A 14,664-nucleotide genomic window follows, 5' to 3' on the forward strand; every position below is an offset into this window, starting at 1 on the left:
TGGCCGACAGGCTGAAACTCAGCATGAAGCTGCAGATTTCAGTTCATCACTAAGAGAGACACATTTCAGTCATTTGAGAGATCATTATACAAATACCAAATATAACGGGAGACTTCATCCAAGAACAGACACACTGGATGTACTGTCATCTTTTATTTCTTCAGGAGGCAACTCATGAGACATAATTTGCAACACTGGGCTCACACCGGGACCATTTGGTTTTCCCTGCTGACCTTAATTAAAACACTAATCTAAGGCTGGCAATTGAGAAGCTTGGTCTGAAGTCGTCCTTCAAAAAGTTACACGAAATTACCACCACAAAAACTTTTAGTTGAGCTAAATGAAATGGATTTGGAAAACATTTCTTCCAGGGAAAGATGAAAAGTGCAACCTCAAACCGTAGCTTTTCTTTTGGTTATGAGAGCAGGTGAGGCTCTGAGCAGACAGTTTCTGTTCATTCAGGTCGGACAGCTTTTTCTGACATCCATCCGCAATGTGTTAAATTAGATTTCTTTCTTAAGTCTCGTCTCACAACACAACCTCACATGTAGTGCTTTTATTTGTAGGCCCTGACAAAGTCTCGTTCTGCAAATCACTCAGAATTAACTGTGAGCAAGTAGAGAAGCACCTGAAGCCCAATTCAGCGAATTTCAGTTTCAACAGCAGCCACATTCTCCTCTCGTGGACACTCTGACACATTCATGTGGAGTTGGCCTTGACAAACCCGAAATCAGTCCCGCTGCAGAACTCTGGACACCAAATGCAGGGAAAAAAGCCAAGACACGACTGGATGTGAGGGGGGCGTTACATAAAACAGAGTGGGCCGAGACAGGCAGTGATGTCATCATATAATCAGGCTTTATTATTGGAGTCTCTGAAGTTTAAAATGATTCAAAACATCTGGTCTCTTTGTTGTTTAGCTCCATGCATCCATCAGTCCATCCCTTCATCACTCAGTCCGTCCTGAACGCCACCTCGCCCTCCCCCGCCTCTCAGTCCTCCAGCGCCAGTGTGTTCAGTTCTTCATCCAGCTCTTCTAGATCTTCTCCCGTGAATAGATTCTCGTCCACCGGTACCTCCTCGTCCTCCTCGTCCTCCTCGTCCTCCCCGCCTCCGTCCTCCCCGCCTCCCTCTGCTCCCGAAAGCCCGTTGGCCTCGGCGCCACCGCACGCGCCGTTCAGCTGCTCCGCTGTAGGTGGGCAATTTAATCACCTGTGACTCAGCAGTACTCGTATTGTGCTTATTTGTTTGGTCTTTGGTTCACATTTGAACAAAATCTATCGGCTGGATAGCAACGGTTGTTAAGCCTACCAGCTGGCCGGCGCTGACATGGCAACCTGATAGAAATGACTGACGTTATCAGTGAGTTTCTTACCTTTGTCTGTTTCCGTCGGATGAGTTTTATTCCTAGAGGTGAAGCGGTCCACTGATGCTACGGTAATGCCTGAGTTGTCGACCTCTTGTGGAACGAAACGGGACAAGTCTATGTCCTGGACCTCTGTTGTACTCATCTGAATTAAAAGAAAGAATGTAAACAAAAATTAGGCACAAGATGTGCACTAAAATAACGAGTGGAGAGTCGAGGAAAGAAAATGCAGCTGATCTGCATGTTGTGCAGGCAGCAGATTTATTTATTTTACTTTTGATTTATTGTATGACTGTGCTGGAGTTTTATAGTGTTTGTTTACAGTGATACACACTGACGAGGTGTCATTTTGCCCTAAAGGCAGCATTAATTTAAGTCCTGCTTGCTGTTGAATAAAGAAACTTTTTTGTGTGCTTTTTCTGTCTCACAGCAAAAAATAAAACAAAACTAAGGGACAAAAATTTAAATTGTGTTTCAGCTGAGATGAATGAAAAATGGTTTTCTTGTTGCAGTAAATTAGTTATGCATTAAACAACAGGTGCAGATAATTAACAGGCACATCATCACTGTGACAAAAAGCAGACAGCTCAAACAAACCTTTTAAATACAGAAAAACTCATCTGTCAGAAAGCTCAGTTATAATTTCTTGAATGAATACTGAAAACTGTTGCTGCCAGGAAACTGGGCTCACGTCTCACAGATGTTTCATACCAACAATTAGACACCAAACAGCAGTGAGTGCAGTTATTATGATGGGACGTGTCACTTCAAGTGCGAGGAGCACAGAACACAAATCAACACGAGGTCATACGAAGCCGAACGAGCGGCCGCCTGCAGGAGTTTATCACCTGCTCAGAAGGAGGAGGATCACAAGCTCTGTGACTGCGAGCCACACATCCATGTGAAAAGTGTTCACAGCTTCAGATTTACCTCCTGCTCCCCATCTTCCTTGTCACTGTCGGCATAGCCAGTGTCATCGGCCTCAGCATCGTCATCGTCGACCAACTCGGGACGGAACTCGAACACCTCGCGGCCGCTCACCTGCACACATGCGATTAAATTCAGTCCTGTATTACTGTGGGAACTTGTAGTTTTAGGCTTACCGTGGTCACCGTTAGCATCTCTGTCAGGAAAAGACAGAAACAAAATGAACACTGAATACACACACACAGTTGTGTGACTTACCACAAGTGATTTTCCAGCCTTAAAGTCAGCCTTCTTCTTCTCCATCTCCTCCCTCGCTTTGTCCACCTGTTAATCAAGTTAAAAGATGAATCCACAGTTTTAGGGTTTAATCACAGAATAAAACCTCCCGTGACAGTGAAGTGTAGGGGACTTCAGCGTCTGTGCTGCCGCCCTGACAAACTGATGTTAATTAGATGATGAAAGACGTTCCAACCTTCTCCTGCCTTTTCCTCTTCTTCCAAGCCAGGAAAGTCTCCAGGGTGATCCGAGTCACATCAGGTCCCAGAGCCGAACGCTGCGGGGCAGAGAGGCAGTCAGGCGTCAGGGTGTGGAGGGAGAGGAGCTTCCAGGGTAAAGTCAGTCACGTGGAGGATTTACGGAGCATCGGGCCCCGTGTGGGAGCCATGATGGAGGTCCCCGACCAAAAGGCTTTTTACAGCTCACTCACTTACTGTTTTATTCTGGGACACTGAAACGTGTGAAGCACTTTGTTTTCAAAAGTGCAATAGAAATAAAGTTTACTTAATTTACTTTACCTTACTTACTGACTCACTGTGTTGTTAACATCTGATTTTAACACTTTTACTAGAAGCCACCTGTGGTTAGCAGTTGTGTATTTATGTTCAGAGGTTTGAAACGATTCAATCTTTATTACTTTCTAACTGCACACAGTCATTCTGCATCTATAATCAACCATTTCAAGTTTTAATTCCACTGGTGAATCTCATCATTTGGGCTACTGGTGTAAACGTTATGATATGCCCGAAGTTAAGGATTGTGTCTCTGACGCGGTAGCGCAGGCTTCACTGTCACAAACGAACACCCACGAGTGCCAGATGAGCGTAGGTTTTCTGTTTGGTGGGTAAATCTCCCATCGCATCCCTCCATCCATCCTTACCTCGTTTTCTATAAGTTCCTCAAGCGAAATCTCCTCCTCCTTCTCCTCCTTCTTCTTGTCTTTTTTCAGGACAAAGCCGGGTGGCAGGGCGTGTCGGTACATGCAGTTATCGCCCCCTGCAGGACACACCCAAAACCAGCCGTACTTATTATTCTCTATGGCGTCCAGGAAGTACTTGCACACCTGCGGACAACAACAACAACAGAGTAGATAACTTTGCATAGACGGGGGCAGCAGACAGGAATGTTTAACTGGCTGGCATGTGTTTGGGGCCAAACAGTCATGATGAAGTGAGCCCACCAAATAGCAGCTGCTAATTTAGCCTCTGAGCAGTTGCGTCTCCCTCAGCTGTTTCTCTAAATAATATCGTTCATTATCAATTCCCAAATGGGCCTTTGATGGACCACTTTGTTTGCTGGTCTTCAGTCCCTGAGCTTATTCATCTTCAGAGCATACTTACGATTTGTGTTTTGGCTTTCTTCTTCTCGGCTTCCCCGTGTTTTTTGTTGACCACCTCCTCCAGCTTCTTCTCGTCCCAGTTCTCCATAGTGTCTAAACAGAACAACATGATTTTAATTTTTTAAATAAATAAATAAAAAAGTAAGAATCATGAGGCTGAACTGACAACGTGGCTCAGCTCTAAGGTGACGCTAACCTTTCTCCAGGTCTTCATCTCTTTCATCCACGTAGACACTTCTCTTCTCACACTTCCTCTCCATGGACAAATCATGGCTGAACTTGCACTTGTCACCTTTAGTGCACTGGCCCTGCTTAAAGAACGCACACAGCACTGACTTTGGGTCAACACCTGCAGGGAGGAGAGTGGAGTTTACTGTTAAAATACTGTTCAAATTTAATGAACACACACAAGAAACACCGGCAGATGTTCAGTGTATTATTACACGATGGACAACTGAAATAAAAAGACCATCAGAGTTAAGATTGATTAATCTTTCTTCCATTTGCAAGTTAATTTCCCCACTGCGGGATCAATAAACTTCATCTTATCTTGCACAGACTTTTGTGTTGGTTACCTTTACTGACTTTCTGGGCTGCCACTACAGGTTTAAACAGCTCGTTGAGTTCATCCAACTCTTTCTTCTTATCAGCCTTCTTAGTGGCCTTTTCTGCATCAGCCTGGGCAACCTACACACGCACGCGCACGCGCACACACACACACACACACACACAAACACACACACACACACGGACAGCAGGCACATTTAAAGATGAGCAGTGTTTCCACAACACAGCCAGGTGACAATAAACTTCTTTGTCTTTGGTCTCCTTCAAATGTGGCATTACCACCGCTCACATTTAAAATGAATTTAATTAAGGAGAGTGCAGGCAGAAACAGTGAGGTGGAAAGAAGAGAAAGTTCGATTTGTCAACAGTGGGATGAAGGGATGCAGAAAAAGAGTCGCCTCCTAACCTGTCTGGCACTTTGTTGTCCATATTTGACTTGCTGGGTTACGTTCTTGATGTACTTCTGCTGTTTGGCCCCTTTCTTGTTCTTCAAGCCAAATGTCTTGTCCTAGAAGTAAAAAAAAAAAAAAAAGGTGTCAATGAGTGTTTTATAAAACTGACAACACTGAGCTTGAAATAAGACTATTTATTACATTTGATAAGATGCCACCAGGAAACATTATAACCCACAGCTGGGAAAAGATAAGCTATGCATGTGAAATTTCCAACCCTGACTGCAACCAAGTATTCTTTGGTCACATTAACACCAATATGTGGACATGATGGTGGTTACAAGATTATTTAAGTGAAGGCAGAAGGTGGTTTGAGCCAAACAAAACTCATGTACTTTTCTGGGCAGACAAGGTAAGATTTATGTTGTCACACTGCTAATAATTCATCAGGCTAAGATGGCAGCAACTGCATCGACAACAATCTGTCTCAGCAATTTACAGAGTCTGTAAGGAGGAAAGAAGCTGCAATGAATCAGCTGCGATGACTGACTAGTCATGATGAATTGTTTCTAAAACTGTTAACCGGTGACACTCTTACCTCAATCTGCTAGTGCACAGTGTGATAACATTTCTATTACTGAACTAATCAGAGAAACGAGGCTACTGAAACTGAAGGATATCAATGGCGTTATGTCATAAAGTGTTACTATGATGAGCAACAGATGAACATGTCAGTGTGGCATTCAGTCTTTGTTAACATAATCAGATCACTGTTGGTCAGGATCATTCAACTTCATCCTTTAAACAGACCACAAATGACACACAACGCGCTGCCCCAGCATCGCTTCCTGTACAAGTGACAGATTAAATTAAACTGCAGTTAAATAAAACACTTTTTTTTTTTTACATACTCCCAAGAAAACAACCCGTGTGGCCTAAAGTACAGTCTGTATGTACAGCAAAAGGCGGCTAACAAGTGGGTTTACTTGCACTGACAGATAGGACAATGTTTTGTGTTCAGCAGAATCAATATTAGCATTAGCAACACGCTCACCACTGACAACCCTCAAGTTTTAGAAATAACTCGCTAACTTTTTCTCTCCGCTTTAACTCGTTATCAAAGACAGGCTTAAATCTGGTCCATCCTCTTCCCTGAGCGGCCGACCATTAGCAGGCCCGTCGCGTTGCGCTTAGATGCTCATCGCTCACATATAAAACGACAAAAAGTATAATTTAATAGACTGTTAACACGTTATGTTATAGCTCTTACTTTTAGCTACCCGCTCTAAGGACGTGGAACCACCTAAGTAGGGCAATTGTGAACTATTCCTGCGGCGGGACGGCCCTGCTAGCAGCCTGACCGCCTCAGTAAGGCACCGCACTAATCAAAATCAACAAACTTAACCTCCTGACAGCTGGTCAACTCGCTTAAGACTGAATCATGATGACTAGTAGTTTTAACAGGAGACTGAACAATTAGGTAACGCTGACAACCGCCCAGATGCCAGCGTAACTTTAGCTTTCACTTGTCGGCATTGGTGTTAGCTTCTCTTAGCACTGAATGACAGACCGCCTACGTGCGGTGTGATAGCCGATCGGCTAACGCCAAATGCCGACATGCTAACGCGTGTTATTTTTTTACCTCAATAATCTTTTCCTTTTTCTTCTCTTGCGTTTTTTTATTTCCCGCGGGCTGGACGGGTTTCTTCGGAGGCATGTTGGCTCAGGTTTAGCAGTGTAAAAAACGCGTATAGCTGAATAATATTTATTTCAACGTGGTGTTTCAGCTGGGAAGTCTGCTCCACATCACCCAGTTGTTGCTAGCACAGCACAGCAACGGCGCTAGGCCTCACGTGGGTTGTTGCTGTTCTGTGGCGTCATCACGCAGTCCCGATCGGCATGACGGGTAATGTCGTCTACAGAAAGAGTTCTCCAGCTGACTGAAACTAGCTAAAACAAAAAACTTGCTTTTTGGAATACACACCAGCAACACAGCTTCAACTTTAATTGATAGTTTAAGTTTTATATTTCTATATTTTATATAGCTATTTCTTCCTGTATTGCGCTGCTATTTATTTATTTATTTCTAAGCATTTTATGCCATAGCATTTTGAAACCTTTCGAACATCTAACTAGCTAAACGTGTAATTTAGGTTATAATCATTTATGTCCATGACAAAAAATACAAACATACATAAATATCAATAATACCGTTTAAAACAATCATAGAAATTATGCAGGATAATTAAAAGAAATATACTAGATTTAAGTGGAAACCAGAGGGAAAAACTCAAGTATACGAATGCGGTACTAGAAAAATAACTTCAGTACTGTCTGTGTATTTTGATTCACAATATTTTTTGGCAACAGCAGCAAAGTGGAGTAAAGGGACTTCACCATTTTATATCTGTTCGTTGCAATTTTAGCATTTGACCACCAGGGGGTAGTGTTGCAGTGTCTGCCAGTCGAGGTGGGACGTAACAGACGAAAGCAGTTTTGTGGTCAAGTAAAACCAAAATTCCAATTTATATCTTAAGAGGGCTTAGAATTGAGATTAAACTGTGAACAGGAATTAGAAATGTGGTCAGACAAGCTAAATCCAAGCACCTGAATGAAAACTCTGGATCAAAACTAGCTCTGATACAGTGGAAAAGTCTAATTGAATTTTGACTAAACTGATCATCTCAGTGTGTTAGATCTGGAAAGGCACTATGGTATTATGAGTAAAATTCCTGCAGATGTAAGGTACTAAAATGACCAATTATGTTGAGCCAACCACCTGTAGTCACCAAAGATAAAAACTGCCCAAAGAAGTCAGTGGCAAAAGTTGGAGATTATAAGATTATTTTGAGGAAGTTTACACACAAAATATATTATTAAGAAAGTTAAATGTGCTGCAGAATCACACTGATAATGTGTGCGGTTGACTCGCTTCATACCAAGAAATCATAAGAACAAGAATTTTGTTTCTCTGATGCTGGTGGTTTAGAAGTAAAGGTTGTTAAAGAGCCACCATCTGGCTAGTGGGCATAAGACTGTTTTATTAGCATTTTGCCCCTATTTAACAGTTTGATTATATACACAGCCGGTCAATCAAGACACCCCTGCCATGACCTTTACCGCCTAAGCATTGGATGAAATTTCAGACCTATTTGGAAGCCTTGGCTGTGTAGCCTGTAAAGCTTCTGAGCTCAAAGTGCTTCGGCGGCTAAAAGAAGAGCAAACAAGGTCTGCAACAACAGGGCTGCAGTCCTTTGTGTTTGAACTCCTGCTTAAGAAGAAAACCCCCTTTTTCATAATCAGAAGGGCGGAGAGCCAACCAGCAGTGGTTTTGCCGCCTGAGCTGCTGATTTAACTTGATTTAATTAGATTTCACTGAAGTTACTAATGTGATTTCATTTGGCACATTTGACATGTATGGCCTTCATCCACATCCTGTTCAGGATGTGTGTGTGTGTGTGTGTGTGTGTTGCACAGCAGCGCAGTCGTGAGCCTGCTCCTTTTGGACTCTCATTTGCTCTCGTGTGTTTTAATGAGCCTTAGTTTTAAGGGACAACATTTATTCTGTTTGGGTGCCCATATGATGACAGTACCAGTAGTGCGCTTTAATGAGTCCCAGAGTGAGACAGCGAATGTGCTGTCGTGGCAGCGTCCTCGGCTGCAAACGTGTCACCCAATCGTGTGCTGCATCCCCTGTGCTGTCTGTGCGCCTGCTCACGAGCTCTGATGCCACTTTATTTTATTTCATCTGATGTGGAGATATTTATTTATGACACATTTGTCATGCATGCTGCCCTTCCACCATGCAGCTCAGTTAGCTTGAGTGTGAGCGTGTGTGTGTGTGTGTGTGTGTGTGTGTGTGTGTGTGTGTGTGTGTATATAATAACTGATATTGACACAACTCCTGTTTGTATGACTGAAGGCTAGATTTAAAGATAACAAAGGTGGGTAATATTGCCTCAAGCAAACTTTTCCTCTGTCTCTCTCGTGCTGTTTGTGTGTGTGTGTGTGTGTGTGTGTGAGGGCAGTATAATGAATCACTGTATCTGCTACATGACCATTTTTCCCGATAGCAGCCTCCTTCATATTCATACAGACATCGATCTCTCCTGCTGAGGCCATGCGTGCCGCGCGCGCGCACACACACGCACACACACACAAACATGAGCACACACACGAATGATGCCTGCGGACGGAAAGAAAACATCTCCTGTCTAATTAGCAAAGCATAACAGTCGATCTTCTTCCTTCTGAGAAAACCTGACACCGCACAACCCATCCCAGTCCGGCTCTTTCTCTGAGGAGGTAATCCAAAGCGTCCTGGTATTCGGTCTGACTCGGCCTCCTCCTCCTCCTCCTCCTCTTCCTCCTTCCAAGGACAAACCGCAGCACCTTGTCTGCAGCGCTGACGGCTGAGCGGGTCATCGGCTGTCAGCTGCTCCCCATCGAGCAGCTGCACCACACTGGAGGCGAAGAAAAGGGCAGGAAAGATCGCCTCAAACTGGGCCCACCTAGACACCTACCTGCTCCAAAGGAAATAAAAAAACAAACTGGAGGGAAAAGAGTGCGTGTGGCAGTAAGACCCAGACCTCCCGTCCCTGCACACCTCTGAGATGTGGTGGTCCTTGCAGTCCGGGAGTGATTTTTCCCTGAATGTGCTGTAATTTCTTCCATCTCTTTTCTGTGACCCCCCGGCCCGCCCTTTGCCCTCAGCCCGTCTGCATTTGCTTCAGATGATGATTTCCTACATTTCCCAGAACCCCAAGAGAACAGGTGTGAACTTGTTGTGTTTAGCTTTGCGTTTCATGTTCGGGTAATGAGCGGCAGTGATGGTGACAGAACACGTTCTCTTCATCCGAGAGGAGGGAGACTCCATCCTTTCACTGATAACACAGCTCGTCTGCTGGATGTGTTGTACTCGGGTCCCTCGGGGGTCTTGTCGGTGGAGAGATTGTTGTGTGTTCCTCCTCTCTTGGTGGATTTCTTTCTCCCTGTGTGACGGTTGAAAGTCTGTGCGAAATGAAGAGTCTGGAAAGGAGCGCTTTGCTCAGTAATCCCGAGGGACCCACACCAAAACAGGATGTTTAGCCTACTGTTGATGTTTTAGAGGAATTTAGTGCTGCGTTTGTGGCCTCTTTTTACATTTTATGTTTTTTTTTTGCACAACCGTAGCTGCACTAAAAATACCTTATAATAATACCTTATAATACTCACAGAAACACACAGCACCTGACAACAAGAACTGGAGACATATTCCTGTTGCTATTTTTGAGCAACGTTAAACTGTTCTCAGGGGGATTTTTCCTTTAACTAGGTGTCCCATTATTCACTCACTGTACAAAAAACTCACCACTTGAACGGAGCTGTTTGTAAACCTTATTACTGTCAGTCATAAGCACTACGGCAAATTCATTATGGAGCATGCACTTCTCCTTTATGCTGCAGTATATTCAGCTATTGATTCCCCACAGGCTTTCATCAGCTCACGCTCGTCCGTGTGCTATAAAACTGTTTTTGTGATTTTACCTGTGCTCCTTCATTTTATTGCCTTCCCACTTTGCTTTCTTTATTGTGTATTTCTATTTCATTATTTCATTGTTATCTCCATCTGCAAACCATATTCATCTCGCGGGACAATAAGGATTGAATTGAACTGAGTGACTCAGAGAGGAATAAAGGGTGATGGTGTGCACTGGCAGATCACTGGACACGATGGGAACATTAATGAATATGGTGTCGAGTTGTTCAGAAAACAGCAGTCCTGGGATTGTGAACACATCGTCAGAAGCAACACAGATGAGGAAACCTGAGGTGTTTGTACCTTCCCCATGTGGAACATCGGCTGTAACATCTAGTGACAAAGGCCTCATAACCAGATGGACAACACGAGAGCCCCTCCCAAAAGTGAGGATCAAACATCTGGACCCCACCCCCACCAGGGGCTGGCTGCTCATAAACTCCTCCCCCTCCATGTTAGCATGGGCCAAACCAAAAACTCAAAATACATATTAAATAAATGTTTTATCTAAAATGGTTTCAGTCATTTTTGGTGGTTCGTATCACACTGATGTTTGTTAAAGAGTCTGTTTGCTTTTAATGTGCTATTTGATGGAACGTCATGACTGACAGCTGAGCGCTGCTCCTGATTGGCTCAGACGGACGTATGGGCAGGAACTCGATACTGCGGCGCCACCTACTGATTACCACTGTGCACACTCTGGCTCCAAATGATGTCACCAGAACAGGAAGGCCGGGATTATTTTGGCTTCTCTTTTGTACAGTGGGAGGAAGTCATGTCGGACATCTTTGTAAACGTCGGTGGTCAAGAAAAACTCTGATGATGCATTGTCCAGCTAATCCAAGAGCATTTTACAATATTTACCTCTGAGATGTAGTGTACTCGAGGCATGAAGGGGTATAAAGTACAAGTACTTCGAACCTGTACTTGTGTAAATTTGTGCAAATGTCTTGCATTACGCCACTGAGCCAAAATGAACATGATAGCACACATGTAAACAGTTCATATGTGTTTCATTCCTCATATCAGCCGTAATCAGCACAGGAAGAGTCTCTTCTATGTTAGATTATGTCTGACAGATAACTAAATGTCTTCACATTAAAAATGTACATGTTGTCTCACTGTTGAATGCAGCCCTGCTTCATTATTGATACCAAAAGGCACAGTTAAGGATCATGCACCAAAAAACCGCTGAGCGCCTCCGTTGCAGATGAATTTGACAAAGGAAGTGTTGAAAATAAAAACTCTGCGGCGAGAAGGGACAGAGTGTGACCCAAAAGAAAAACTTCACGAGTCCTCATAAGAAACTTGTGTTTTTCTTTGATTCGAGTGTTAGCCCAGATTACGACAGCAGGGAGTTCACAGATTACTGATAATTAGACTGCTTCTCTTAAATAAAAAATGAGGCCTTTCGGTCCAGAATTAGACATCCACCACTTGGCAATAAGAAGAAGAACATATATATCACTTTTTACACCTACCAGCAGATGATCACTGGCAGTAAAGCTCAGCACTATTAGAGTTAAGAGTCGTGTCACGTTTGCTCAGCAAATTGTTACGATTTAAGGACTTAATAAACTGCGTTTCTGAAATATTAACAGATGAATTTCAGACGGTAAAGACAATTTATTGCAGCCTGAAATGAAACCTGTAAATCACTTTCAGATCCATGACTGAGGCTCTTGTTATTGCCAATAAAACAACACAGGAGAACATTTCACCTGCTGCCATTCACAGCCTGTCGGAGCCTCGCGGGCGAACCTGCATTTTATTAATCTGTTGTTTTTATTAAGCAACATGGAAGTTAATTTACACACTCAAACTGTTAGCTCAAACTTTGCATAAAAGACAACCAGCGTCTCCGCTGAAGTCCAGTCACGTCCTGTGTGAACTATTTTGATTAGAGTCGAAATGAACTCTGCTTTAATGATCTGAGCGTTTCCGTTAAGATTTGCAATCAGCCAAATGGCTCAATTTAGAACAACTGAAATAAACCAAATAATTAATTTGGAAATGTTCGGAAAGCGCTAAAAGATTAATTCTGAGAGTTGCAAAGGAGTAAATGATTCATCTGAGCAGAAGTGGAGGAGCTTAATGTTGAATGGAAGCAAGTGATTCAGTTCTATATGACTCTGAGCCAGTTTCATCCTGAAGTTAAAAATAGACTTTCTGTGGTTGAAGAAGATCACACACGCACACACACACATGCAGACGCACGCACACACACATGCACACTCTCACATGTGCACAGACGCTTGCATGCATGTTGGTACACACACTGTCGCCATGCACGTGCACACACACACACTCACACACATGCAGATATACACACAGATGGAGGTGCAGCGACCTCAAACCACCACAATTACATTTCTCTGAACTCACATACACACACGCACACACACACACGCACACACACACACACACACACATGGTGTCACACTTTCTGTCACTAGCTCTCTTTTTTGTTCTCTCACTTGCTGACACACACACACACACACACACACACACACACACACACACACTGACATAGTAGCACTCTCTTGCTCTCTCTCTCTCACACATACAAACACACACACACACACACACACACACACACACTTGCGCTCTGGCTCATGAATTAAAGAGCAGAGCTGGTCCAGGGGGAAGAAATTATTCAGGCAGATCTGCTCTCTGACAGAGGAGTGGGAGGGAGAAGAGGAGAGAGAGAGAGAGAGAGAGAGAGAGAGAGAGAGATGAGGAGAAGAAGGGAGGGAAAAAGAGGAGGATAGAGAAAAGAGAAGGGAAGAGAAGAAAAAGGCCGTTAATAAGAAATGCACTGATTTCACATAGAGAGGCGATCAAACCTCCTGTCTGTGTGTGTATGTGTGTGTGTGTGTCTGTGTGTGAGGATGTCTACTTCTTCATTGATTGTGTGTGTGTATAATGGATGTGGGAATGCATGTATCAATTCCTTCCATTGTGTGTGCGTTCACAGTTTGTATCTGTGTGAGCCCTCAGGTGTGTGTGTGTGTGTGTGTGTGTGTGTGAGCTTTTCTGTTAGTGTATCCCCACATGTTGCTTTAAAACAGGTAATAAAGGATGTTTTCTGTCCAAGCTCCCTGATGAGGTGAAAATTAAAGGCGGGCTGATAAACGCTGCGGCGCCGAGGCGACTGGATATTAAAGGTCGTAGAGTTCTGTTCCAACATTTTGATCCAGAGCCAGAATGGGTGTATGAAAACCAGACCCGACATGCATGAATGCATTTTCAAAAAAGAAGATCTAGAGCCCAGTATAATTAGATCTGATCCAAAATCTGGACCATCCAGAGGTGTGAGCGCAAATCACGTGACTTTGAGTCTGATGGCGTTCAGCAGCTCAGCATTTCAACCACTCAGCAGTGTGTGCTGGTGACGGCGTGTTGTTTCAGGTACTGGGGAGACATGAGGTCCAGCTTGTCCAGCACAGGGGTTCACGACCCCCCTCGTCCTGTGTAGGCGTTCTGGTCTTTGTTCTTAGTCTCTCATGTTATGTTACGCTGGACAAAACCTAAAAACCCCACACAGAGATTGTCAGCTTTATCCGTGAAGTCAGGCTCCGTGTGTGTGCACTTAAAATGAGGCGTTTGAGCCATCGCGTGCTGTGTACTTCAGCCAGGAGGACCAGATTGTTATAATGAAGAGATGTGAAGAATATGAAAATGATTACAGCTAAAAGCAACACCTGCTGCACCTGGGGAAGGAGAGGAACGTGGGCAGAACAATACGCACCGTGTAAATAAGGTAATGCTGCGCACTGTGGAGCTCTTAAACTTTAAATCTGACACAGCAGGTTTATGTATACATTATACTCAGCAATCACATTTAGGTCTGACTCTGTCCCATAATAAAATAAGAGAAGACAACGTACCTCATTATCACAGAGAAGTCACTCAGAGCTGTTAGAAGTTTGTTCAACAGGCAAGTGAAAACACCTGGCCTCACCTGGCCTCACCTGGCTTCACCTGGCCTCACCTGGCCTGGTGTTTACCCAACATTCACATAAATATAAATACCATCCCAGACTCAGTAGTGGCAGATTCCCAGTGTTAGAGGACTTGGATCGGGACTGGGGCCAGTGAACTTCCCTAAGCCTCCAGCGCTCTTTCCCAGGGTCCTCGCTGTTTCACATGATGTGTGAACTCACCGAGACAGGAAAGGAATTTATGTGTGCGAATCCTTAACACACGTGGATACGAGGAACGTAATGTGACTCTGAGGTGCATTCTGAACAGGTCTTGATGTGTTTCAGGTGTAGGT

At 43.8% G+C, this 14,664-nt stretch overlaps 1 protein-coding gene across 1 annotated transcript; it reads right to left on the bottom strand.

Moving 5' to 3' along the window:
• Positions 1 to 138: 138 nt before the first annotated feature.
• Positions 139 to 6,723, bottom strand: zc3h15 (zinc finger CCCH-type containing 15). The gene is made up of 11 exons (XM_046401167.1): positions 6,510 to 6,723; positions 4,882 to 4,983; positions 4,484 to 4,595; positions 4,105 to 4,257; positions 3,910 to 4,001; positions 3,450 to 3,632; positions 2,766 to 2,846; positions 2,552 to 2,617; positions 2,297 to 2,407; positions 1,376 to 1,511; positions 139 to 1,189 (listed from the first exon to the last, which is right to left on the bottom strand). The coding sequence occupies exons 1-11, from the start codon at positions 6,582 to 6,584 to the stop codon at positions 993 to 995; spliced, it is 1,308 nt and encodes a 435-aa protein (XP_046257123.1). The 5' UTR covers positions 6,585 to 6,723; the 3' UTR covers positions 139 to 992.
• Positions 6,724 to 14,664: the final 7,941 nt, after the last annotated feature.

This window comes from Scatophagus argus, chromosome 10, assembly GCF_020382885.2.
Source record: "Scatophagus argus isolate fScaArg1 chromosome 10, fScaArg1.pri, whole genome shotgun sequence".
NCBI classification, from domain to species: Eukaryota; Metazoa; Chordata; class Actinopteri; family Scatophagidae; genus Scatophagus; species Scatophagus argus.

Coding starts and splice junctions, on each gene's coding strand:
- zc3h15 (XM_046401167.1), bottom strand. CDS start 6,584: ATGCCTCCGAAGAAACCCGTCCAGCCCGCGGGAAATAAAAAAACGCAA. Junction 4,984..6,509: donor AAAAGGAAAAGATTATTGAG/GTAAAAAAATAA, acceptor TTTTACTTCTAG/GACAAGACATTTGGCTTGAA. Junction 4,258..4,483: donor AGCCCAGAAAGTCAGTAAAG/GTAACCAACACA, acceptor TCCTCCCTGCAG/GTGTTGACCCAAAGTCAGTG.